At 40.0% G+C, this 27,875-nt stretch overlaps 1 protein-coding gene across 3 annotated transcripts in view; it reads left to right on the top strand.

The window, feature by feature from the left end:
* NBAS (NBAS subunit of NRZ tethering complex) overlaps positions 1 to 27,875 on the top strand; it is a 370,484-nt gene that overhangs the window by 297,246 nt on the left and 45,363 nt on the right. For 2 of the 3 annotated variants that reach the window (XM_067544745.1, XM_067544747.1), the window contains exon 48: positions 7,421 to 7,619. In XM_067544745.1, coding sequence (XP_067400846.1) covers positions 7,421 to 7,619 — 199 coding nt within the window. The remainder of the gene's footprint in view (positions 1 to 7,420; positions 7,620 to 27,875) is intronic. The other variant, XM_067544746.1, reaches the window with a different exon arrangement.

A 27,875-nucleotide genomic window follows, 5' to 3' on the forward strand; every position in this document is an offset into this window, starting at 1 on the left:
ACTGAAACCAGGGAACTGGTCCTCTGGAATTTCCCTGAATGCTAGTGGGGAGGGGAGCCCACCCAAAATATCTAGTTAGAGTTTGGACTTGTGAATTAAGACATGGTTATAAATACATCAGCCATCCTAATCTGCTTGTTCCACTGAGGTCAGTACCCTTTACAATTTCTACAAATCCAAATCATGCACCCCACTGAGATTTTTTTTTTTAATGAAGGCACCCAATTCCATTGACATTTTTGAAAACCTTGCCCCTAAGATTTAAAAATACACTTTAATTTCTAAATTGTTTCCAAACAGAGACATCAAAATCTAATAATATATCTGTCCTAACAACATATCTGAGAGTTAGTGTGTCACGAGGAAAGTGTGCTACAGAACTTCTGGAGCATAGTAGCAGGGCGACTCTTCCAATTAGAATAATAGAATCATAGAAGATTAGGGTTGGAAGAGATTTCAGAAGGTCATTTAGTCCAACCCCCTGCTCAAAGCAGGATCAACCCCAACTAAATCATCCCAGCCAGGGCTTTGTCAAGCTGCACCTTAAAAACCTCTCAGGATGGAGATTTCACCTGCCTCAGTAACTCATTCCAGTGCTTCACCACCCTCCTAGTGAGAATATTTTTCCTAATATCCAACTTAGACCTCCCCCACTGCAACCTGACACCATTGCTCTCATCTACTACCACTGAGAACAGTCTAGCTCCATCCTCCTTGGAATCCCCCTTTTAAGTAGCTGAAGGCTGCTATCAAATCCCCCCTCATTCTTCTTTTCTGCAGGCTAAACAAGCCTAGTTCCCTCAGCCTCTCCTCAGAAATAATGTGGTCCATCCCCCTAATAGATTTTCTTGCCTTCCACTGGACTCTCCAATTTGATCACATCCTTTCTGTAGTGGGGGGCCCAAAACTGAACACAATACTCCAAATGAGGCCTCACCAATGCCGAGTAGAGAGGAATAATCACTTTCCTTGATCTCCTGGCAATGCTTCTACTAATGCAGCCCAATATGCCATTAACCTTCTTGGCAACAAGGGCTCACTGTTGATTCACATTCAGCTTCTTGTTCACTGTAACCCCCAGGTCCTTTTCTGCAGAACTGCTGCCTAGCCAGTGGGTCTCCAGTCTGTTGCAATGTATGGGATTCTTCCTTCCTAAGTACAGGACTGCACTTGTCCTTGTTGAACCTCTTCAGCTTTCTTTTGGCCCAATCCTCCAATTTGTCTAGGTCACTCTGTATCCTATCGCTACCCTCCAGTGTATCTACCACTCCCCGCAGCTTAGTGTTATCCACAAACTTGATAACAATTGTGGACAGTTCGCCCACTATGCACATTACATCCTTTTTGGGTTTCTCCACAAAGCCAAACATGAAAGTTTAAAGAAAACATTTGACAACTGTTCAGTAAAAACCCAACCTAGACATAGGTATATTTCCCAGTAGGTAAAACATTACTTCTCTCAGCTTATGTTTCGTGTGCTGTTCTTATTGCATAATGAAGAGTACCACTTGAACTGATATTTAAAAAGGTAAATGAAATCTTTGCAATTGTGTCCCACAGTATTGTTTTCTAGAGGTCATTCCCTCAAACCTTTACAACAAAGAATAAACACTGTTCAGAATATTAACAACTCCCAGAAAATGCATAACCATGCCAGTGCTCATTTAAGAAAACCTTGTATTTGAGGTACAACTAGAATACCAAAAAATAAAAAGCAATATTCTAGCAAAAAAAAAAAATTCCAATAAATCACAGATGGAAATAATGACAGCTAGATTTTTACAATCTCAAATTCTATTTGAGGATTGCTGGGCTCTAGCCAATACTCCACTTACAAGGGTCAACCACAGTGACCCAAATCTAAAATCAGAAGTACACCCAAACATGTTGCCAGCTTCTTATCTATATAGAATGACTCTGCCCCAACCATCCATTTATCCGAATCCTAAACAGTCTGTACAATATCTGCCAATTACAGATGACTCTCAGATGACAATGCCGCAACGACCACATGTCTCTGTCTAAAGATAATATTCTACAACACAATCTTTATATTCTGTTTGGATAGAGCATTGTGATGCTAACTGACTGTGCACCAAACTGTGCATAACAATGTACCAAAACAAATTGTATCATAGCACTTGCCTGTGCATCTGTGTTACCGCCATATGTTTTTAGTCTACATATCTATTTGTAAATGCATTTTAAGATACAAAGATCATACTAAAAGCGGGGAAAAGTTTGATGCCAAGCTGAATACCTTATAGGAAAGATCCAGTCTTCAGAAACTATGCAATTGACATTAGTGTTTCTTTTCAAGCATTAAAAAAAGACGACAGCGTGTTTCTGCAACCTTAGTTTTGAATTCTGCTGAGATTGAAGGAAACATAATACTGTAGATGTGGTATATGCAGGGTTGCCACCTTTCTAATAGCTGGTAACTTCATCCCCGAGTCCCTGGCCCTGCCCCATCTCTTACCCCAGGTCCCGTCCCTTTCTCTAACTCTTCCCTCCAAGACTCAACCCCTGCATACCAAGTCTCACCGTGAGTCACATGAGTACCCTGACCCTGGAAATGGTGGTGTCTGCTGTGCTGCTTTCTTCCTTCCATTTAGGGTTGCCACAGATTAAAAATACCAGACATCAGAGCTTGTCAAATGGCACCCAGATACACAAACCAAAACCCAAACTGTCCAGGTGAAAACAGGATGGGTGGCAACCCCTAGGTATGTGTTGGATTTATTAAAGTAATTGACAGTGTTTCAATCTCATTTGAAAAAATAATTCAATATAACTTGGATATGAATGCTGTTAAATGAATTGAAAACTAGCTGAAAGAGTAAATGGATACATAACAGAATTTGATCATTTTAGATTTAGGTTCTGTAATAAGGTTGTGCTGTGTGTCTCCGGCACTTAAGCATTCTCTCCTCCCCCACTAGGAACAGACATTGGTGCTCATTCACAACCATAGATTAGACTAAAATTATAGATTCTCTTGGAAGAATACTTTTTTGGTTCTTTGCTGATTATAATTACATTGGCTAATTTAAATATTTCAAAATGAAAGGATTACAAAAATGTAAAAATTTCATCTAATATAATTTAGTGTAGAAATGCATGAGAAGAATCCATCACTGCTTAGTAAACAGCAGAAGCACTAATACAAGCCATTGCCAGATGAATAAGAAGCAGGTTAAAACTATTTTGCAATGCACGTGGATGTCTGTAACAGGGCAGCCGAGGCCAACAAAAAAGAGGGGAAGCTTTTATGCAAATACCTTTAGGAATAATGAACCCAGAAATATATGAAAATATGTTTAAAAGAACGAGGATTATTTCTAAACAGTGCTTTCTCCGATTTAATTTTTATATGATGCTTAGCTGCTTTTTAAAAAGTAATGAGTTCTGTCATTACTGCTATATGTTATCTTCACTATTTGAAAAGACTGTTTCTATGGTTTTTGTGTCTTATCAATGATTTAATTATCCACCAATGACAAAATTCACTACTTTGTGCTGACTTTACACATTAGCCACCAAGTTTTCACCTGTAAAGCCCTAAATGGTTTTCGGGCTGGCCTACCTAAAAGATTGTCTCTCAACCTACCTCCTTCTCATAAGCCAGTGGGAGCTGGTGATCTAGTATTTTGGTTGGGGCAGACATGCCAATCCCCTCCCCCCCCAACTTTCCATAATACCCCTGATTTTTAAATATAATAACAAAATGATTAAATCAGGCTTAAATCTACTAATTTTGCAATTACATTTAAAAACGGCAAAGATTTTGTGTGTTGTGTGTCACTCACCACTTGAGTCTGATAAACACAGTGCCATGGCCATTGAGAGCGGCACACTTGTCCACTGCTGGGGTCCCCATGCAGGGCACCTACAACCCAGCTGTATGCGAGTCATTCATGGTGCACACCATTTTGTCATCTAGGCTGGGGGAGGCGTTGCATTGGTGAGATCCCCTGGCAAGGTGAGCCTGTCCCAAGCCAATGCACCTTCATGGGGCACATATGCATGTCTGTTGCCAGTACCACCACTGCAGAGAGCAGAGGGCTAGGCTGAGAGCACCAGCTGGGACAATGCACTGGTCCCCTTCACCTTTGCCACCAGCATGGACATTGGTACCGACTCTGTCCAGGCGATATGAGTGCCTCTGGATCTGAGACGTGCCCAACACCCACCTGTACTACCAGTAAGTACTGTCCGCCCATGCCAGTGCCACCTACACCTGGCATTGATGCCTTGTGTCCCCAAGCCCAACGGTTACCTGCTTTTCCACCAAAACCTCCTACATTCCCCTCCTGTCTCCACTCACTTCACCAAGCAGTCCTCTTCATCCCCATCCCTCCACCCTCTACCCCCATTCTCTTTCACTGCTCTTCCAAACCCACCTAATGCCTTTTTCAGCCCAGCCAGCCACTCCAGTCCAGCACCTGGGTAGCCTTGACCCAGTGACTCCCTTCCTTCCCAGGGAGGTAGGGTGACACATAAAAGAGCTTTCTTGAGGTGCCCCACCTCCCATGGTACATGCACGTCCTGCACAGTGTGGCTTACTCTGGTAGGATGTAAGTATGGCAATTTTGCATGGGCAAAATTGGATTCAGTGCTCAAACCACAAGCTGTGTATTGCACTCTTAACTGGCCCATGAGGACCTACTGGCATGCTCTAGGTACCTAGAGTGTGCTAACATAGTCTAGCAGGGTCTACATGGGGCAGTGAGAACACAACATGCAGCCTGCAGCATGGGTAGTGAATCCAGTAACCCAAACCCCACTGACAAAATGAGACAAATGCACCCAAAAACCCCTATATGAAATGGTTTCAGTACTGGTTGTGAAGGAGTGAGGATACAGCCAATTTCATAGTTGTACCTGGTCATGGCTATTGATGTTACTAAATGTTACTTCAAACACTTTTCAGGGGTGCTCTAGATAATGCTTAGTCCTGCTACAGTGCAGGGGCTGGACTAGATGATTTATTGAGGTCCTGTCCAGTTCCACATTTCTATGATTCTATGGTTCAACTTTTGCCGCTGTTATTACTCTAACATAGAACCATAAAATCATAGAAGCGTAGCACTGGAAGGGACCTCAATAGTTCATCTAAACCAGTCCCCTGCACTCAAGGCAGGACTAAGTAATAACTAGACCACTCCTGACAGGTATTTGTCTAATCTGTTTTTAATAACCTCTAATGACAGAGATTTCACAACCTCCCACTAGGCAATTTGTTCCAGTGCCTAAGTACCCTGATAGTTAGGAAGTTTTTCCTAATGTCAAACCAAAACTTCCCTTCCTGCAATTTAAGCCCCTTGCTTCTTGTCCTATCCTCAGAGGATAACAAGAACAATTTTTCACCCTCCTCCTTATAACAAACTTTGATTTACTTGAAAACTGCTATCATGTCCCCCCTCAGTTTTCTGACCTCCAGATTAAACAAACACAATGTTTTCAATCTTTTTCATTGGTCCTGTTTTCTAGACTTTTGATCATTTTTGTTGCTCTCCTCTGGACTTTCTCCAGTTTGTCCATATCTTTCCTGCAATGGGGTGCCCAGAACTGGACACAGTACTGCAGCTGAGGCTTTATCAACACAGAGTAAAGTGGAGGAATTACTTCTGATGTCTTGCTTACAACACTCCTGCTAATAGATCCCAAAATAATGTTGCTTTTTTTGGAACAGTTGACTCATATTGATTCATACACTGTTGACTCATATTTAGATCCACTATATCTCCCAGATCCCTTTCCATAGTACTCTTTCCTAGGCAGTTATTTCCCATTTTGTACGTCTGCAATTGATTGTTCCTTTCTAAGTGTAGTACTTTGCATTTTTCCTTATTGAATTTCATTCTGTTTACTTCAGACCATTTCTCCAGTTTGTCCAGATTATTTTGAATTTTAATCCTATCCTCCAAAGCACTTGCAAGCATTCCCAGCTTGATATTGTCTGTTAACTTTATAAGTGTACTCTCTATGCAATTATCTAAATCATTTATGAAAATATTGAACAGAAACTGTACACTCTGTTGATTTGTAAATATACTTTAAAAAAAAATGTGATTTCATACCTAGAACTGTCTCAAACTTTAATATATCATAAATGTTTATAACTATTCATCCTATCACATTTTTAACAAACACTTCTTTGTATACTGTGTGAATTCAAAATAAGCATCTTTATGCATATATACTTTAGCTCAGTTCATAGCTGTGCAACTTGGCTAACATCCCATGGACAAAGTTGAGAATATACTTCCAGGAGTTAAAGGAAGCATAGAGTCTTGAATGTTGGTTTTATGATTATATATATTTAAAATATAATTATTTTAATATAATAAAATCCCCAAATTATCAAAATTATTAGAAATTAGTTCATAGACTCTGACCGCTAATGTTCAAATCAGAGTATTATGTGTGTCTCTTATTATCTGTTTTCTTTTACATTTTGTATTACATCTACTGGAATGGCCTCATTTGGAATGGAATCATGAAAAAACAATTCCTTCATGAGATTTGTACATGCTTGAGAAGTTTTATTTCTCTGTAGTTCACATTATGTTAAATACTGGAGTAGGTTTTGCTTTCTGTATGCTAGGAAGACATAATATTCCCTGAGTAAACTGTTATGGTTTAGAAAATAAGTGTTTTATATATAGCTGATTCTTCATGATTCCTCTCTGGTGATTCTTAAAATTGATTAGTGTAAGAAAATTTGAAAAACTTAGAATGGATTTTTAAGCGAGGGTGTATCTATTTAAATAGATACAACGTATTAGATGTATGTTTCATTTGATGTTTCCATGATGGATGTATATGAATTCAGTTCCCAGCAAGTTTCATTTCTGAACATGATCATTTCTTCTCCTAATCCATGATCATCTATTTTGTCACTCATCATAGTGTGTGTGTGTGTGTGTGTGTGTGTGTGTGTGTGTACATATATATTTTTTGACTGATGTTGTAGTGCTAGTTCTTAAAATCATAATGGCATGATAGTGAAGTCAGCAAATTAATATCATTTGAAAATTTACTTATTTATTTTCAGGTTCATAAAACAGCAGAGTGCATTAAATTCCACATGTTAACATAGTCTCTATTTCAGGGTAGCTAAATATCTAACCAAATAACATAATCAAGAATACAGAAGACAGTGCACACAATACTTCACAATGCAATTCAGAAGCACTGAATCTCTCTGGTTGTGTTCACAGAGATCTAACTCCCAGTTGCTTATGCCACAATCAGAATTAGAAAGAAGAGTTTATGTGCTCCCATTAAAGTTGTTCACAACTAAACAAAGGACATGTTTCTTATGTGACTATGACTATCAGTGATAATATCTTTAGAATTTGGATTGAAATTACTAAATATTCATTAAAGATGAACCATTTTACTTGTATTACAGGGAGAAACTAGTTTCTACAGATGATCTGTTGGAGTGGCTGAGACCTTTCTGTGGTGATGATTCCTTGCCAGTAAAGCCTCGCATTAAGGTGCTGCAGATTATGGAGCAAGCATTTCATCTCAGTGATGAGGATAGCAGACTACTTGTGTTCTTCAGAACTCAAGCTGTTCTCAAAGCTTGTTGGCCTGAGACAAAGGTGGTGGTATTTACATTTACTCTTAAGTGATAGCATATTACCGTATTTCCCTTTAAAAACTGTATGATGGAACTTTATTGTCAGTTTTGTAATATGAACCATGAAGGCATTTACAGATGCAGGCTGTCAACGAATGAAGTAGCCCTTTTTCTACCTTCATACCAACCCATTGTTGTAACAAATTGTGACTTAAAAGAAAAAACAAATATATCCCCAGCTCCTGTTCACTTCAGTGGCAACCAAGGCCACTCGATACCAAACAGAAGCATGCCTCAGTGCCTTTGTTTTCTTCTCTCCCCCGCCTCCGATACCCTCTGGTATTTGTTGTTTTTTCTTCCCCATTCACAGTCCACCTTCTGTCACCTTTCCTGGTCCCCTCTGTCATCTACTCTGGTGTGCATTCTAGAGATTAGAGCAGGGATTGTGAATGTGATAGTTAGGTTCTTTTCCAGACCCTTTGACACAAAATCTAACTTGTCTGTGATTCATGTAAACTGTCTGTAGAAGAGAGCTTGTAAGCCTAGCTTCACAAAGGTGTAATATGAGGGATTAATTAATATTGTATTCATATATGACTTTGAGACCCTCAGATGGAAGTAGTTGTTAAAGTACTTTGTCATGGTCACAGAGCTGCTTGAATCTATGTCCCATTTCTGGTCTCCCTAAGTGCAGTCCCTCAGCTATCAGGTTTCATACTCTTTACCTGTCTTGGGGTGGAATTTTGAAGTTTTCCTGCTCTTAGACTAGGACGTGGGTGCAACACACCCCATGTATGCCAACCATTTATTGCCGTGCAGGTTTGATTGGGCACCTGCGTTTCTTTCCTTTGGGAGCCTGTAACCAGTGCTATACAGTGATAAGTAGCCTTCTTAAAACAGTATGGTTTATTTAGCAAGTGGGAACAAAGCAATAGAGAAAATAATTACAAAATAACAAATATCTTCCTTGCATGTTTACTCATTTAATCTTACTCTTCTCTGCGAGTTTAATTAGATAGGTTTCCATCTTGAAATATAGGAACAGAACAGGCCCAGCTTCTATCCTTTTAACCAATCCGGGAGTTCTTGGGACCCAGCCTAGACTCAGTTTTCCATGCGTGTCAGTTTGACTGTTTTCGCCCTCTCAGGAAAATTCCCTTTTCTCAAAGCCTCACTGTGTGTGCCTGAGCCACTTATTCATCATGCTCAGTGCCTTTTTGTTATCGGGCGTAGGTGTGAAGTGATCCTTCTGCCTGGTCTCCACTATGAAATTAGGTCAGTTTAATTAGGTTGGTCATTGCGTGGCATTGTTAAACCAACCAACCTAAATCCCTGTTTAGACAGTGCTAGGTTGATAGAAGAATTCTTCTGTTGACCTAGCTACCACCTGTCGGGGATGTGAAGTACCTAAGCTGATGGTAGAATCTCTCCTGCCAACGTAGATAATGTTTCTACTGAAGCACTACAGCTAAACAGTATTTTAAGTATAGACAAGCCCTGTGTCTCTGCTGAAACTGTCTTCTCTCCTTGGCATTCCAACACGCCATCTCAGTCTGTTTTCACTAGAAAAGCTGCAGCAGTGCAATGTAGATACTCACTACAATGATGGAGAGGTTCTCCCATCACTGTGGTTAATCTATCTCCACAAGAGGCAGTAGCTAAGTCGATAGAAGAGGGGTCAGTCAGCTTAACTATGTTGCTTAGTGGATTTTTCACAATCCTGAGCAATGTAGCTGGGTCGAGCTATCCTTTTAGTGTAGACTTGGCCTCAGGAATCCTATACATCAGCGGTTCTCAACCTTTTTTTACAGAGTACCACTCAGGTCAGGTACACTCAGGTCAAGTACCGCTTCACTTGACTGTGCCTGGCCCGATTAGGACTCAGTAAAATGGCGGGGTCGCATGGAGGGATCGATGCTCTTCGCCGAAGCCCTGCCGCCGTTTCATGGTTTTCGGCGGCAGAGAGGACGGCACTTTCAGCGGGAAGGGGGGAGTGGTCGGCGGCGGCGCGGTTTCCCTGCGGCAACAAATGGCGGGGAATCGGCGGCAGGCGGGTTTCGCGGCAGGGGGGGACAATTCGGCGGCAGAGAACTTTTTCAGCGGCAGCGGGGGGAAAGATTCAGCGGCGGCAAGGTTTCTCGGCGGCGGAAGGGGGGAATTCGGCAGCAGCGGGCTTTCTCGGCGGCGGCAAGGGGGGGATTCGGCGGCGGTATCGGCAGCGAGTTTTGCCTCGCGTACCACCGAGCCGTCTTCCGCGTACCACTGGTGGTACGCGTACCACTGGTTGAGAACCCCTGCTATATATAAAACATATTTTGGGATAAGATCCACATTCATCGCAAACACCCCCACATCTTTCACATATTATATAAAGAAGATGGGGATTAGTATGAGAATTGAAAGGTGCATAAGTAACTGGTTAAAGCAGAGACTACAACAGGTCATGCTGAAAGATGAACTGTCAGGCTGGAGTGAGCTGACTAGTAGAGTTCCTAAGGAATCAGTCTTGAGATCAGTCTTATTTAATGTTTTTTATTACTGACCTTGGCACAAAAAGTGGGAGTGTTCTAATAAAATTTGCAGATGGCACAAAGTTGGGCAGTATTGCTAATATGGAGGAGGACCGGAATATCATACAAGATGATCTAGATGACCTTGTAAACTGAAGTAATAAAAGTGGGATGAAATTTAATAGTGCACAGTGCAATGTCATGCATTTAGTGACTAACAACAGGACGTTTTGCTGTAAACTGGGGACATATCAGTTGGAAGTGACAGGAGGAGGAGAAAGTCAGGAGTGTATTGGTTGATCACAGGAAGACTATGAGCCACCAATGTAATGTGGCTATGAAAAAGGCTAATGCCATTCTAGGATGCATCAGGCAAGGTATTTCCTGTGAGACAGAGAAGAATTAGTAACATTATACAAGGCACTGATGAGATCTCATCTGGAATACTGTGTGCAGTTCTGATCTCCCATATTTAAGAAAGATGAATTCAAACTGGAACAGGTGCAGAGAAAGCCTACTAGGAAGTTCCAAGGAATGGAAAACCTTCCTTATGAGAGGAGATTCAAAGAGCTTGGTTTGTTTAGCCTAACTGAAAGAAGGCTAAGGTGAGATATGATTGTTCTCTATGAATAAATCAGAGGGATAAATCAGGGAGGGAGAGGAGCTATTTAAGTTAAGCACCAATGTGACTGCAACAACAAATCAATATAGTTTGGGCTTGAAAGTAGATGAAGGTTTCTAACCATCGGAAGAGTGAAGTTGTGGAACAACCTTCCAAGGGCAGCAGGGGGCAAAAAAGACTGAATTTTTGATATTTTTATGAAGCGGATGGTATGATGAGACAGCCTACCATGGCATGTAGAACTGCATGTCTGTGACTACTAGCAACAAAGATCTCCAACAGATGGTGATGGGGCACTAGATGGGAAGGACTCTGAGTTACAGCAGAGAATTCTTTCCCAGGTGCCTGGCTGGGAGTCTTTGCCACATGTTTAGGGTCTAACTCAGGTGTCAGCAAAATACAGCCCGCGGGCCGAATCTGGACCGTTTAACATTCTGGGCCGGCCCACCATGACTCCTGCCAATCAGGGCCGTCCTTAGGCAGGATGCGGGCTCCTGCCAGGTCCTGGCGCACAACCAGGAGGCGTGCTGCAGCTGCTCACCTCCCAGCTGGGAGGCAGGCTGCAGCCACCCATCTCCTACCTAGTAGCCACTCGCCTTCTTCCCGCTCCGAGCCCCGCCTCCCAGCCGGTCCCAGCACTAACCAGTGGGATTCTGATGCTGCCTGTCCAGGCACACAGCTTGGAGGCGGGCGGCAGCCCCTCGCCTCCTGTCTGGGCCCCGCTCCCAACTGCACAGAAATGTGCGGCCTGTGACGACATACCAAAATTGGTGGAGTGGTCCCTCTATGAAAATTATTGCCCACTCCTGGTCTAATTGTTCGCCTATTTGGGGTTGGGAAGGAGTTTTCCTCTGGTCAGATTGGTAGAGACCCTAGGGGTTTTTCGCTTTCCTTTGCAGCATGAAGCATGGATCACTTGCAGGTGTAAACTAGTATAAATGATGGATTCACTGTAACTTGAAAACTTTAAATCATGATTTGAGGACTTCAGTAACTCAGCCAGAAGTTGTGAGTCTATTACAGGAGTGGGTGGGTGAGGTTCTCTGGGCTGCAATGTGCAGGAAATCAGACTAGATGATCATGATGGTCCCTTCTGGCCTTAAAATCTGAGTCTATGAGACTGTAAGTAAAAAAGTTGGTGAAATGTGGTCAACATAAAGCTTAATGCAATAAATATCCCAATAAAAATGTTTTTTTAAAAGTGAAGCAACACAGTGGACCAGTAGGAATAGCTGTGAACACATTAAAGTCCACCTGCAGCACAGTAGCTAAATGCCTTTGTATCTGTGGCACTTCTGAAGTTTTTATCTCTGTGATGTTGAAGAACCTAGGGACAGCATAACCAGTAGACAAAATGTCACTCCATTCTTGCTTCTAATGTCTGACTACTGTAGTTCTGCTCCATTTCAATGGCTTTGCCCTTTCATAGAATCTTAGAAGATTAGGGTTGGAACAGACCTCGAGGTCTTCTAGACCAAACCCCAACTAAATCATCCCAGCCAGGGCTTTGTCAAGCCACACCTAAAAACCTCCTAAATGGCTATGACCCACTAACTTTTCATTTTGACTACTGTGTTTTTTACACTGGTAGAATATTTGTCCAAATTAACATTTCTGAATTTAATACTATAAATAAAAATATTTACATTCCTTACCCTGTCTGAACCTTCATCTGTCAGTGGCTTCTTTTTTTAATTAATTAGGTTTGGTTTTGTCATTTTTTTAAAATGTAAGCTCCTTGGGGCAGTGACTGTTTCTTCATATCTGCTTGGAAAGCGTCCATTGCATTTGGGCTCAACCTCAATTATATTTATAGTATATAGGTCTGTGTCAGTTGTACATGTGCATATATAGTATTTCCTCAACCATATGAAATCCTCTGAAAATCCTATTACTCTACTTGTAACAAACTGTTTGTTGTACGTTAAAAATCTTTGCCTCAGTTGAAGCCCATTTATGTCAAATATTCTTGTTTATGAATTGTTATTGGAAGGAGTTCTGCTTTAATGGTGGCATTTCTCAGCACATGCATGCAAGCTTTCACATCCAACCCTAGTGATGTCCATCAGATAGATTCTCACCAAGTCAAAGTAATGAAGCATGGAGTTCAGTCAATTTGAAGGTCCTTTGCATTTCAGTTATTTGTTCATCCTAGGCTGCACTTTTCTCATGTAAAATCCCAAATTTCCACTGTTAAGTCAGCCACGGTTGCATTGTTGTCCATTGAGCAGACTATAGGGATTCATGACCTCCATCAAAGCAGGAATAGCATCTTATTGCTACCCACTTAAATGTTCTTGAAAACAATGCAGCATGCAGTCTTAGTTCTTGGGAAAGGTTTTCTCTAAATTGCTTCCATTCCAGTCTTGATCATATTTTGCCTTGAACCCTGGTGTTCTAGGCAGTGGTAGCATTTGGCACTACTAGCAGCACATGAATGGAGTAACTTCTAAGGAGTACATGGTGATTACAGATTGAGATGCTGGACTACAATCATATAAAGGCTGTTTCTTTATTTCCCTGAAATTTTACAATACCTGCTATGTGGCACCAATCTGTTCTAGTTTTTAGCCCATGAATAAGGTTTTTGTTGGTTATCCATGTTAAAAAATAGATTTTAAAACGATCTAATTTTTTCAGTGACTATCTGTATTTGAAGTGCTTAGTACCACGGCATTTCTCTTAGAGGTTCATGTTTTTAATCTACAAGACCATCCTTTTTACATCTCAGCTCTATCTTTTGACCTTCTCTTGTTTTGAAACCCATAGGCATCATTTGCTACAGGGCAGAATTATTCAGCAGCAAAGAGCTACTATTCACCCATCTTCCATTATCACTTCCTTATGAATTACCTTCAAGTCCTCATGGAAGCAGCACAGAATATGTTCCCCTACTTGCTAGAAAATTTTAATGCATTTAAAAAAAAATTACTGATCATGTAAAATAAATAGCAATAGCTTGAATTCTGACCCAGTTGGCAAAGATGGGTGGTTTTTATTTGGTTTGTTTAACTCCTTTGGGTTATCACGCAGCTTCTCAAAATATACATGTCCAATGCACTTGCTGTACTTCTAGCACTTAATACTTCAACGTTCTTTAAAAACGTGCCATGCAAGAAGGTTCTTGACTTTGAGCTGGTTTTTGTTGTTGTTATAAAGTATCACTTGGCAGCATTTCTCTTCTTTTTACCTGTAATTCTAATAGTGTGTTTTCCAGCCTCAAAGACATTACAATTTTGTCCAACAAGGGGTCTTTAAAAATACATGATGAATCACATGTAAATAATCCCTGACAGTCATATCTGTAGAAGAACAACACAAAGGCAGCAGTATTTGGCAGAGACCTTCACAATTTTGATTTGTAGTTAGTAGAATTAGTAGAAGTTATCTCCTATCAAACTAAAAATCCTGCCTGTATATAGCTTCACAGTTTAACTATGTTGTATCCATATACTGTTATTTCATGATGTTTTAAAGAGGAATCTAATATAATTCCATACTGGCTATAATGTAATGGGTGTCTTCAAGTAATAATATGTTAGTTGTCTGAGCATGAATAATAGTATGTTAATAGCATACCCTCCATTTCAAATGATCAAAAAGAGATTTAGAAATGTAACAGTCTAATACACATGCTGTGGACTGGCCTTAAATGACCAAGAGTCTGCTGTGACAGGGAAGGATGTTGTGGTGCAAAGAAACCAAGACTTTCCCGCTATTGGGCAGGCTGTAAGGAGGCTGCACTTCAGGGGGTGGGAATGAAGTGAGGCTGGAGTGTTTTATGAGAACCCCTGGCAGAAACTGTAGCTACCTTCTCTTGGGGAGGAGGGGCAGGAGACTGTGCTTTATGGGGCCTCTCTGATGCAGGGAGATACAGTTTATACATCCCTGCATCAGCTTTAGTAAATGTTGCCCTAAATACTGTATGTGTGATTCACTTTCACATAGTACAGAAACTGATCAATATCTGGGGTAAAACACAGTAGCTACTTTAATAACACATACCTATGTTAGTCTGTGCAGAAAAAGTAAATATCCATATGGAACTGTGGGAAGAGATTTAGTACCTGAGAGAGATTTTAGTCATGTGTTATAATTAAGACTCCTGCTCCCACAAGAAGTGTTCCTTCATCTGTCTTGAGACTTCTGCAGGTGCTGTTCCTGTCAGATGAAAAAGACCATGTCCAGCAGTATGTTTCCCTCTAATTTTGTGTTTGAACGTTGGTTAGCTATTTCCTTCTCACTCCTATAGTTGTATGTTTTAGTGGTCTCCCATCCAAATAGTGACCTATGCCAAACCCTGCTGAGCTTATGAGATCTAACAGGATGTTAGCTGTGTGGCTGAAGATAGCACCCCACCTTTCATAAGAACTGTGTAACACAAGTATACAAGACACTGGTAAGAGATGGAACTGTCTGTGCTTCCTTCCCTTTTACAAAACCACATGTAGATTTGTTTCTTGGGAGAAAGAGGAATGTGTGCCATTCTTGTTCTCATCACAGAAAGGTCACATTCATATAGCAGCAAGGAGAAATAAAGAACTATCTGTAGTGTTGTTTTTCTGCTCTCTAAAATGTTGAGTTTTGTAGCTAGGTACTATTAGAATGGGGAAGAGGAGGCATAGAAGATTATCTTGCAAGAATGCTGCTACAGGTCAGATACATCACTCATAACACAAGACAATTCAGCTATCCCGTCAGTGCCTTTCTCTTCAGCTGATGAGCAAGCCAAGGCATAATTAAGAAAGAGTCTAGTAATATCTTGTAACAAACAGCCAAGTGTGTTCTCTGTACCCATTTAGCTCAAATCCTTTAGAACTAATAAGCTGTGGGTTTTGCTTTTTAAAGTTATAAAAATAGTTTGTATACTTGACATAAGCTATAGCTATTCTTTAGGCTTTTCTGATTCCTGATACATAGTATAACAAAGGACACGTCTTAGTATAATTTTTAACAAGTTTTAGTATTCATGTCATTGCAGTGTAGCTGCAATAATGCACACATTTGGATCATCCAGCGAGCCCAAAGATTTGTTTCTGGTGAGTTTTGGGGTCCTTTAAGCTGAATAACTAGTACAAATGATTTAAATGATTCCAAAGTGACAGGGTGGTATGTCTAGAAGGTACCAGTTGAAGTTCATTTTTTTACCATTGCTAAAGAAAACAATTTATTGAATTTGTACTTATGCTATTTATTTCCATTTTGTGTGCATGTATTGTCATGGGTTGGTGAGAAACCCAGAATATGGTACTGAGTGAGCTGCTACATTTGAAAAAGGAAATGAAGACACCATGAGGGTGATTAAGCCTGGTTTTTTGTTCCTGAGCCTTCACAAATTAAATGAATCCACACTGATAATTGGGATATCCCTTTAGTTATTAAATTTTGCAAACTAGCAAGTTACTGACCATATATAATGAAAAGCAAGGCTAGTTTATCGCAGACTGTACTGCATTCATGTATATGGCAAATGTTCTGTTAGTTACTTGTCACAGTATTTCATGTAAACTAGTAAAATACCATTTTAGAAATATAAAAGTCCAAACTACAGAGCTCAGCATTTACATCTTTTGCTGAGAATTGAGAAGGGAGCAGTAGGTTTGTATGTGAGGTATGGGGTGCGTAGATAAGCAAAGCATAAATTACCACATTTCTGTTCCACTGTGATAATACTTCATGCTTACATTTTATTCAGAGATCTCAAACTACTTTTTAGAATGACTCTTCCAATTTTACAGATGGAGAAATCGAGGCACAAAGATAAAGTGACTTTACCAAGGTCATACAATGAGCTGGTGGTAGAGTCCAGAATAGAACTTCTGACTTCCAGACTTAGGCCCAAACTGCTAGACTGTGCTGCTTTCTTACCTCCTTTCAGCTATTCCTACCTGCTATTTAACAAGACTATCCCCTCTCATATATAAGGTAACCTTTTCTTACCTAGTCAATAGAGTGGACAAAATTGTGCTGAAATAGTAAAGCCCTATGAGATACCAGTGAAAAATTGCTATCCCTATTTCACCTGGGGACTTGGAGATAGAGTTGTATTTCTGAGACTTCTGTAATAGTTGACATTTAAATCATTGCAGACTTGGGGTGTGTGCTCTTTCAATAGTTAGAAAATATCTTAATTTGATTTGTCGTTGTAGCACATTATTTCAAAAATTGTTTTATCCTTTTTTGATAATTTTTGGTATCCCTTTTTAATGTCCCTTCCTTTCCCCAATCTCTCTCCAATACCTGAAGGGACACCAGATAATGCCAAGGATGGATGTGGATTCTTATTGAGTAAAGATAAGTTTAATGATATTGCAATGTTCAATTACCAGAAAATGTGTGAAAGCCACCCTCAGTATGTCTAGTAATCCTCTTAGTCGGGATTTGCATACATCAAAGAGGGACTTAATATTTAATTATGCTCTAGGTGCTATAAGTAGTGGTCCCACAAATCAATATACTGCTGGGAAATAGGCCAGCTCGAGCAAAATTAAAAATGTGCTTTATGTAGGCAGCTACCTACCTAACAGTCAGAAACACAGCAATTTCCAGTTCTCTAATGATTAGTTAACAAAATTAAAAATTCAGAGGTCCTCATTTTTCAAAGGCTTGAGAGTCCTTAATTCACATTCCAGTAGCATCCCACAGCTGTTGGCGGGAGGAGGCATGTGTTGTTTTAATCCCCTTGATACATTTTATCTGAGCTCTTCAGGTTCTGTAATTTTCTAGTTAACTGGTGCATGAAAAATATGGGTCAAAATACTGACATTTTCTTTAAATAAAAAAAACTTTTTTTTTCTTTTTTGAGTAAGAGAAAATGTGTAGCTTAGAATTTTCATGTTTTAAATTTTAATGTATCCATCAAGGATAGATAGCTCATTCCCTGTCATTATAACTGAGAAATAATAGAGTTTATACGTATTATGTCTATATGGGACATGTGTGAACATATTAGTCATTCAATTCAGTGACCGATTTTGCATAATTTACAGTAGTAAAAGGTTAGATCTTTACCCTGGCAAGCGGAAACTACTGTAGGAATATAAGAGCTTTAACGAAGGGTCTGTATGTAAACCTATATTTATTTTAAAATAAGTAATTAGTAAGGTAGGATTGATTAATCATTATAAGATTAACATTTGTTGTTTGTGTGTGACTTGAATCCAAATAGCACGTGAAATTTAAACTCTAAATGAGGGTAATCTCATTTAGAGTTTAAAAGAAAGGAAACAAAGGAATGGTCAGGAATAAATGGTCAGTTTTCAGAATGGAGAGAGGTAAATAGTGGTGTCCTCCAGGGATCTGTACTGGGACCAGTGCTGTTCACTATATTCATAAATGATCTGGAAAAGGATAAACAGCAAGGTGGCAAAAATTGCAGATGATACAAAACTACTCAAGATAGTAAATCCAAAGCAGACAATGAAGAGTTACAAAGGAAATCACAAAACAGGGTGACTGCGCAACAAAATGGTGGATGAAATTCAATTTTAATAAATGCAAAGTAATGCCCATTGGAAAACATAATCCTATCTATACATATAAAATGGTGGGATCTAAATTAGCTGTTAGCACTCAAGAAAGAGATTTTGGAGTCGTTGTGGCTAGTTTTCTAAAAACATCCACTCAACGTGCAGCGGCAGTCTAAAAAGCTAACAGAATATTGGGAATCATTAGGAAAAGGATAGATAATAAGACAGAAAATATTGTATTGCCTCTTTATAAATCCATGATACACCCATGTCTTGAATACTGCATGCAGATATGGTCGCCCCATCTCAGAAAAGATATATTGGAATTGGAAAAGATATACAAAAAGAGCAATTAAAATGATTAGGGGTATGGAAAAGCGTCCATATGAGGAGAGATTAATAAGAATGGGACTTTTCAGCTTGGAAAAGAGATGACTAAGGGGGGATATGATAGAGGTTTATAAAATCATGACTGGTGTGGAGAAAGTAAATAAGGTAATGTTATTTACTCCTCAGAACACAAAAACTGGAGATCATCAAAAGAAATTTATAGGCAGCAGGTTTAAAACAAACAAAAGGAAATATTTTTTTCCACAACCCACAGTTGACCTGTGGAACTCCTTGTCAGAGATGTTGTGAAGGCTAAGATTAAAAAGAGGTTAAAAAAAAAAAAACTAGATAAGTTCATGGAAAGTTCATTAAAGACTATTAGCCAGGACAGGCAGGGATTGCTGTTTGCCAGAGGCTAGGGATGGCCAACAGGATGGATTACTTGATGATTACCTGTTCTATTCATTCCCTGTGAATCACTTAACATTGGCCAATGTTGGAAGACAGGATACTAGGCTAGATGGGCCATTGGTCTGACCTAGAATGGCCCTTTTTATGTTTTTAGAGTTTCTTTTAATTTTGGTATATCAGACATTGTCGTGCTCTTGAGACTAATGAGAGCTCTCAAGTGCTCACCATTTTTGAAAATCGGGAAGATACATAAATATGAATTTGCAGCCTAACTTTAGGTTTCTATTTTGAAAATTATAGTCTTGAAAATTGGCATGAAGCGTGTGTGTGTGTGTGTGTGTAAGTATAATAAAAAGAACTGAGGGATTTTTTAAATAACTGCAAAAATATACATGTTAATTTAATAATTTTGCTGGAATTTCATCCTGGAAGATGGATGTCTCCTTCCCCCACCCAGAAAAGGTACATAGAGGACAAAGGCAATGTATATTTATCTCAAAACCTAATCAGGAAGAAAAAAAAAGTAAGATGAACTGGGTGTGCAGGATACTGAATTATCATCCAGACCCTTTTGAGTGGCAGAGGTCTTTGATGTGAACACCATCAGATAGTAGTAGCTTTTGGTTGTTACTGTCCTTGACAGAATTTGAACTGGAAATATAGTTGTGAAGGTGCTATATCAATTGTACTTGAGCCATCTTGTTCATCTTGAGTGGTTAAGGCACTCAACTACAGTTGTGAAAGTTGTGTGTTAAAGTCTTGTTCAATCTCACACTGAAAGGTCAGTTCACCCAGCTGCACAGTGGCCTTATCCATCCATCAGTCGGACATCATTCTGGCTACATCACTCCCTTGTGTACTACTGCTATGTAACTGATGTGCCATAACCAAACTCACTCAAGAGAAACTTTTGACATCCTGTGGCCTCTGAAACCTTACTAATACATAAGAATTAGTGACCCGATCTATTTTTAGTTAATGACTTAATTGAGAAGTCACTTATCATTGCTTTGGATCAGTTGTTTATAGTGTAGGTGGCTTTACCGAAGGAAGAACAAGACAAATGAGAAACTTTCAGATTTTTAATGTTAAGCTATATAAATAAACTCAATTTGCTGATTATGCTATTTGTCGATGTGAAAAAGTACCGAATGTATTGCCTCTAAGAACATCACATTCAACTCTGTGATTCATTAAACAGTTCCTGTAACATGCAAATGGAAAATTTATTAGTATGCACTCAAGCAAAACAAAGAAAACATCAGATGAAATGAGCAGAAAGAGATACAGTACAGTTTGAATGCACAATATATACATGTTAGTTTGAAATATGTATGTAGATATAGATAATTTACAAGTGCCCTTCGCCATTGTATTAGGAGATGGGAGTATGTTGATCAGAGTGGCAGGAAAATAGGCATCTTCTGGTTTCCTGAAAACATTAGGAACATAGGAATTGCTATACTGGATCAGACCATCTTATCCAGTATCCTGTGGCCAGTATCAAATATGTTAAAGGAAGATGAAAGAACCCCACAGTAAGCAAATGTGGGATAATCTACTCTCCACAATAAGTCACCTCCTAATCCCTTCTAGCGGGAGACTGATTTAAAACCTGAAGCATGAGATTTCGTATCCGTTTTAACTTTTTGTGAACAATAATTATTATAACTGTGGATATTATAGTTATCCATAAACATGTAAATTGCTTTTGGAATCTTGCTAAATTCTTGGCCTCAATGACAGCTGGTGGCAATAAGTTCCAGAGTCTAATTACATACGTGAAAAAGTATTTCCTGTTTTGCATTTCCCACCTTTTAATTTAATCGAATGTGTCTCCTTGTTCTTGTATTATGGAACAGCAAGATTTACCTTCTCTATAAGATTCACTGCCATTCTTTATATCATTAGTTATTTTATCATGTTGCCATTATTGTCTTGTTCCTAAAGTGAATAATTCTAATATTTTCATTTTTCTTCATATGAAAGTTTTTCTATGCCCATAATCATTCTTATCAGCTATCACTGAACCTGCTCTGATTCTGAAATATACCTTTTGAGATGGGGTGACTAGTATTCCAGATGAGGCTGTGGTATTTATTTATATAAAGACAAAATATTTTTGGTTTTATTCTTATCTTATTCGTTATGCAACCTAACATCTTATTTGTTTTTTTGGCTGCCCCTGCACATTGAGTAGAGATCTTCATTGAGCTGTCCACAGTAACTCCCAAGTCACTTTCTTGAGTTGATACAATTAATTTAGAACCTTGCAAGGTTATACGAGTTGTTTAATTTTATTTATTTATTTATTTATTTGCATTTATCAGCATTGAATTTCATCTTCTGTCATATAACCCATTCACCAAGCTTAGTTTAGGTCCCTTTGAAGTTCTTCAGTCTTCTGTGATCTTTACGAACCTTAATGACTTTGTTTTATCTGCAAATGCTGATACTTCACTGCTTACTCCCATCCAGAGAATTAATAAATATATTAAATAACACCAGACCTAATACAGAACCTTGAACCTATTAACCTTTTGCTATTTCAATTGACCATTCAATCCTAACTTTTTTGTCTCCTAGGCCTTTTTTGATCCATGACAGTACTTTGCTATGTCCTTGCTTCTTGAGAAGCCTCTTGTGAGGAGTCTTGTCAAATATATTTTGAAAGTCTAAATTGTCAACTGGTTCTCTCTTGTCGCCTACTTTATTCATATGTTCAAAGAATTCTAATAGATCAATTAGACACAGTTTTCCTTTGCAAAAAGCATACTGGTTAGCCTCTGTTATATCATGGTCTTCTTATGCTTTTATCATTCTAGTTTTAATTATGTTTCAGCCTGTTTGCCAGCTACACATGTATGGCTTATTAGTCACAATGTCTCTGTAATTAGTCTGTAATTTCCTCTGTGACTCTAGAGCCTTTTCTAAAAATAAGTACAATATTCACTATCCTCCAGTCCTGTGGAATAGTGGCAGGTTTTGATGATATCACATATTTTTGTTAGCAACTCAGCTACTCCATAATTATGTTCCTTCAAAACTCTTGTATGTATGCTATCTGTGCCTGTTAACTTAGTACTTTTTTAATTTCCATTTTGTTCTGTGCATTTGATGCAATGCAGAATTAGGTGTCATTCTCAGATAACAGCCTTTGTGGACAGGGAAGTTCAAACAACATGCTGAAAGCCAAGCCAACTTTCAGTCAAAATGCTTGCATACTCATTATTGAAGCAAACATATTTGGAAGACAAATTTCTTAAATCTCATAGTACACATCCCTTCAGTTAATTTTGACACTTCGGTTTGAGTGTGTTTAAAAAAAAAAAAAAACAAAGCCCACAAACATGACTATTTGGGATCAGACCAGTGGTCCATCGAGTCCAGTATCCTACCTATGACAGTGACCTGTAACAGCTACCTCAGTAGAAGGTGAAAGACACAACATTGTGGGAAAATGTGGTACTTACAGAGAGTTTCCTCTTACTTCCTGTGAAGAATTGACTTATGATTAAGGCATGAGTGTTTATATCCCTTCCGAAATCCTGGAGTAACCAGAGGTCAAAGCACTGTGGCAATAAAGCTCTGGGTAGAGAAGAAACTTTTGCCTTTCAAGACAGTTCACATAAGGGATACAGAAAAGAGGGAAGGGGAGTCTTCCTTCTAGTCCTGGCCCAGAAGGGACTTTGGATTTGCCCAGTAGCCAAAGACCCCACATTCTACCTGCAGAAAACACCAAACCTCTTGAAACAGGGACTTCTTCATTCAGACCAAGAACATCTATAGTTAACCACCTGGGCATCGGAAGAGAAGTGTAGTTCAAAATGGCTTTTCCATTAACCTCTGATACAATTTGATATCCAGACAGAACTCAGCCAGGATATTTCACTAATTGGTGTGGTCAAATTTACAGTTCTGCTGTAAGGGGAAACAAAGCTCTGTGGGGAAATGACTACCTTTTTGTTAGTGCACTTCCCAACAAAATGGCACCCGGATCTCTAGATGCTAATACAAATGTAATAATAATCCTAAAGTTCTGGTGATCTCAGCTACAATAGAGTTTCTCTAGGAGATTTGGTTGGAGTCCGTTCTAGCATATTACTGTAGTATAATAATTAAATTCTATTTATCTTTTGCCTCCCTACTTCTGTGATTCACTGCTCATTACATCCCATGAATGATAAATGAGGAGAGAAGGTGTGCAGCAGAATAAGAAATTACTTACCTGATAATTTTTTTTCTGTTAGCAGCTTCTCTAAATTCAACCAATCCTAGTATTCTGGTAAATTACCAGAATATATATTGAATATTTTCTCTAAAGGGAGACCTATACATTTTTTGTTTCCATGTTAATTTAATGTATTATACCTAGCTGCTGGAGTTGGTTGCTAGAGTGTTTCTATAGCTGTGGAAGCACTTTTCTGGTGGCCTGAGCTGAGGGGCAGAGCTTAGTGCTGAAACCTCCAACAACACCATTCAACCACCTCTGAATTCCACAGATGGAGGGCATTAGTCCATGAGTAATGAATTTGGAGAGAAGCTGCTAACAGGAAAAAATATATATCATGTAAATTTCTCATACTTTTCTTTTAGATTGCCTGCTGCAAATCATGCTCCTGTTTTTGTCATTTTCACTAAGGTCAGATTTTAAAATTTTGAAGGATTGTTTTGGCTCAAATAGCCTCTTGAACCTTACCATTTAGCCACATTGGTGTGTTCCTTGCCTTCCTGTTTCCCTTTATGTTTGGAAATGCATATAGCTTCTGAGATTATATTTAATATTAAGTAGTATCTAAGCCACCTCTAAGGATAGTACTTACTGTCATTTGGACTTTAGGGTCTTTTTGACCAAAGTTCTCATTTTATTAAAATCACCTTTTTAAAATTTAGTGTCTCTTTGTCACTTTTTAGTACCTTACTTCTCCCTTACATGTTGAATGTTGAACCTAATTATTCTGTGGTCATTGTTACTTAGTGGCTCAGCTACTGTTACTTTTCGAATTAACTCCACTTAACACCAAGTCAATAATAACCTCTTGTTTTGTGTGCTCCATAACTAGTAGTTCCAAGAAGGAATCACTTAAATTATCAACAAATTTTCTCAGTAAACCTTGTCCCGTTGTGTTATTTAACTGGTTTATATGTGAGTTGGAGGGTTGTGTGCCCTCTGACACCAGGGGTGCCCTCCATTTTAATATTCCCCTTTCCAAAGTGCATGTGAGGATCATGTGGGCGGTGGAGCTGAGGAAACTCAAACAGAGCTCCACATTGCCTACTCATTCACTGGCTAGTTAAAGAGGATGAAGGAGCCATTTGTCTCCTGTGAAATCAACTTCCTGTCCTGCCCTGAAGATGGTGTAGTTCTTGGAACTATGTTTCAGGGCTCGCTGTAGGTCTAACACAAGCACCGTTTGGAGTCAGGAAGGAATTTTTTTTCTGGGAAACATTGGGGAGGTGTCTGATTTTCACCTTCCTCATAGTACAAAAAGTGGAGGGTAAGTGTGGGGACTGTATAAATACTGTCACAACTTGTTTACAGTACAGGAGGTAAGAGGCTTCAAGGGTTCCGCTGCTAGAGTAAACCTGAACATGGGACTCAGGAAGGAATTGGTGGACCTTATTAATTCGAGGCAAAAGGAGGTCTTAAATCTAGGCAGACTGAGCTCCCTTTCGCAGTACCCTATTTCCTGCATGCTGGAGGGACTGGGCTGAATTATGAATTGAGTAGCAGAGATTGGCTAAGGTAGCCAACCCTCATTCCTTAGGTATTTAGGGTGAGGCCATTTATCTCTGAACTGAGCCCAGTTAATGCCTCATAGATTGTGCGGGTGAGGTGATCATCCTCCCTTCAAAATTAATATTCAGAAAGTTGCAGCCTGTCATATCTATGTCTTCCTTTTCCTTGATGTCCTCAACTAATATAAAGTCTGGAAGCTAAGTTTCTGTAGGGGTTAATTTTTACTTTTTTTTTTTTTTCATATGGATTTCATTCAATGATTTATCATTTGCTTTTAAAAAAAATTAATTAATTGGTTGGCATAGTTGTGAAATAACATATACTATATTATCTGAAAGAGTGCTCAGTAGCTTTTTTATCTGTGAATGTTATAAGAAGTTCTAAACTTACTATAATATTATAACTTCCTTGGGTAATTTTATGGTGTTTATCAGCTTGATACCAAAGTTCTCTTGTTAAAAATCACAAATGCATATAAAAATTGGAGGAGTGTTAAATTGAAATACACATTCAAATTATTAATGTGATACTGGAATAAGAATCTGCATTTGCATCAGTATCATGAAAAACATTGATTATTCACAGAACTTTTTTTTTTATAACATGGTATTAAAAAAACATAAGCATTTTACCTTATTCACGTTGTCATACTTGCATACTTGCAGGATGTTGTTTTGATTGAAAATGTAATTTTGACAAATATTACATAAAAACAATTAAAAAATTATTTCCATTGTAATTATACAAAGTTTGTAATACTGTGTTGATAGTCACAGGATTGAATACTAGGAGTATGCACTGCTTCCTAATGTTAGTGTTATTCATAAGCAAATGCCTAGAGAGCAACAGTATTGACTGAAGAGAGAAATGCACGACTCTGATACAAGTTAAATTATAGGACATCTTTATTTAATCTTGGGTGCCTAAAATTAGGTAGATACATCCATATATAGGCACTTCAATACATGGGCTGATTTTCAAATTTCAACTCTGGTCACCCAGAGTTCTTCAAGTGTTTGCTCATGTCCATTCAGAATTAGGTGTGCATGCACCGGTTGCCAGAAATTTTTCCGCTAGTGGTATCCGTAGGGCCGGCTCTAGCACCCTCTGCAGTGGCACACCTATGCGCTCTAAATAGGGCGCTGCCATCCCCCCTCCCTCTGTTTCTTCTTGACGGCACTGGAACACTCTCTTGCTCCTGCAAACTACAGTATTCCTAGTGGTTCTTTGTTTTATCTAGTGTATATGTATGTTGTTTCAGAGTTTATTATCTGGTTGTTAGTAGTTGATTATTTAGTTGTTTACCCAGGATTGGGGCATGCCTGGTCCCCAGGTTTTAGACCCTGTGCTTCATGCAAGAAACCTATGCCATTGAGCGATCCACACCAGAGCTGCTTGAAGTGCCTGGGGGAAGCTTACCTTCGCGAAAAGTGTAAGATCTGTAAAAGGTTTCGCCCTCGAACCAAGAAGGACTGGGACATTAGACTCAAGGCCCTTCTCATTGAGTTGACAATCAGACCGGTGTCGCAGCCATGATCGGACTTGGCAGCCAGTACGGCAGCATTGACTAGAAGTGCTCCCCCGGTGTCAGTGCCCGCATGACACCGATTGACATCGCCAGCACCAAAGAAAAGAAAGGCGCATGCCAAGAAAGAGCCAAAGTCGGCTAAAAAGATCTCGGACACAGCGGGGAAAGCCAATTTAGCCTCAAGAATGCCTCCGCCCACAAGGGCATCGAGCCTGACTCCAGTGCCACCGCGAACTCCTAGAAATGGCAGAGGTCTGCGCCATTTATTGGTCCCTCCTGCACTTGAGTTATTCCAGGCAATGAAGGACCTGTTGGCCTTACCAGTGCCGCCTACACCGCAGGGGGGTAGAGCAGGACACCGAAGCTCAGATACCCAGGCTGGGAGCCAGTCAAAACGGAAGCCTGCGCTGGTTCCACCACAGCTCCTCCCTTCCACGTCGGTTTCACAGCAGGCACTGGAGTCCCGGCACCACTCCCCGGTACCGCATCAGCATAGGTCAGGGTCAAGTCTTTGGTCACTGGATGCCAAGTGGTGGTCACCGGAACATCAGTACGGGTCCAAAGAATGCTGGCATCGATCTCCGGAATGCTGGACTCTCTGAGGTCCCACAGAGAATCTCCGGAGCTCCAGCACCATGAAAGTTCCTATAAGAAGCCCAAGGACAAAATGCAGTCGAGGCATGAACAGTGCTCGGGATCTCAGCGCTACTTCCCGTCGCTAGTGTCCAGACGCTTAGAAAGTGGCATGGAGAAGCACATGGCATCGGTGCCCCCATTTAGCTTCTTGGACTCGGGAGAGGAAGTGTTCGTCTCCCCAAAAGGACAAGCCCCCAAGCAGCCCACTGGGTTTCCCATGCTGCCGCAGATGAGAGGGTGGCCACAAGGATAATGGCCAGGTCCCTGGCAGTATTGAAATCCATGGAGGTTCCCTCAGGCCATGATGCCATACACTCAGTCATCTGTGAGCACCGTGGTACTGCAATCAACTAAGGGCCTGGTTGCGGCACTGGAAGCAAATATTGGGTTGGACCGGGAAAACTCTCTTTTGGGTAGCCATTCAGTTACCAGGGAGGAAGATCCAGCTCCCCCTCAGATTCCTGCCTCCTCATCCTCTTCACCAGATGAGGCTGTAGCAGGTCCCTCTCACGCCGCCCCTCTAGACAATTACATGGCGCACCAAGACCTGTTGAAGTGGGTAGTGGCTAACTTGGGCCTCAAAATAGAGGAACTTTCTGAGCCAATGGATGAACTCTTTGGTGTCCTTGCAGCCACAGCTCCCTCCAGAGTGGCACTCCCAGTGCATAATGGGGTGCTGAAGCTCATGAAGGTGCTGTGGCAGACCCCAGCCTCCCTGCCCCCACATCTAAGCGGGCGGAGATGAAATATTATATGCCCACCAAAGGGTTGAATATTTATACACGCACCCACCCCTGGGCTCGCTAGTTGTGGTGGCAGCTAATAAGCATGACAGGCAGGGACAAAAGTTCATCATCCAAGAATAAAGAGGCCAAGAAATTTGATTTATTTGGTCTCAAGGTGTACTCAACAGCAAGCCTACAGCTGAATGTGTCCAATCAGCAGGCGCTTTTGGGACATTACCATTATAATATCTGGCAGTCACTGGAAAAGTTCGCCGGCTCCCTCCTGCCATCCTCCAAGCCGGACTTTGAA

Source organism: Emydura macquarii, unplaced genomic scaffold, assembly GCF_026122565.2.
Source record: "Emydura macquarii macquarii isolate MOO-44397 ecotype Brisbane River unplaced genomic scaffold, CSIRO-AGI_Emac_v2 contig_1027, whole genome shotgun sequence".
NCBI lineage: Eukaryota > Metazoa > Chordata > Testudines > Chelidae > Emydura > Emydura macquarii.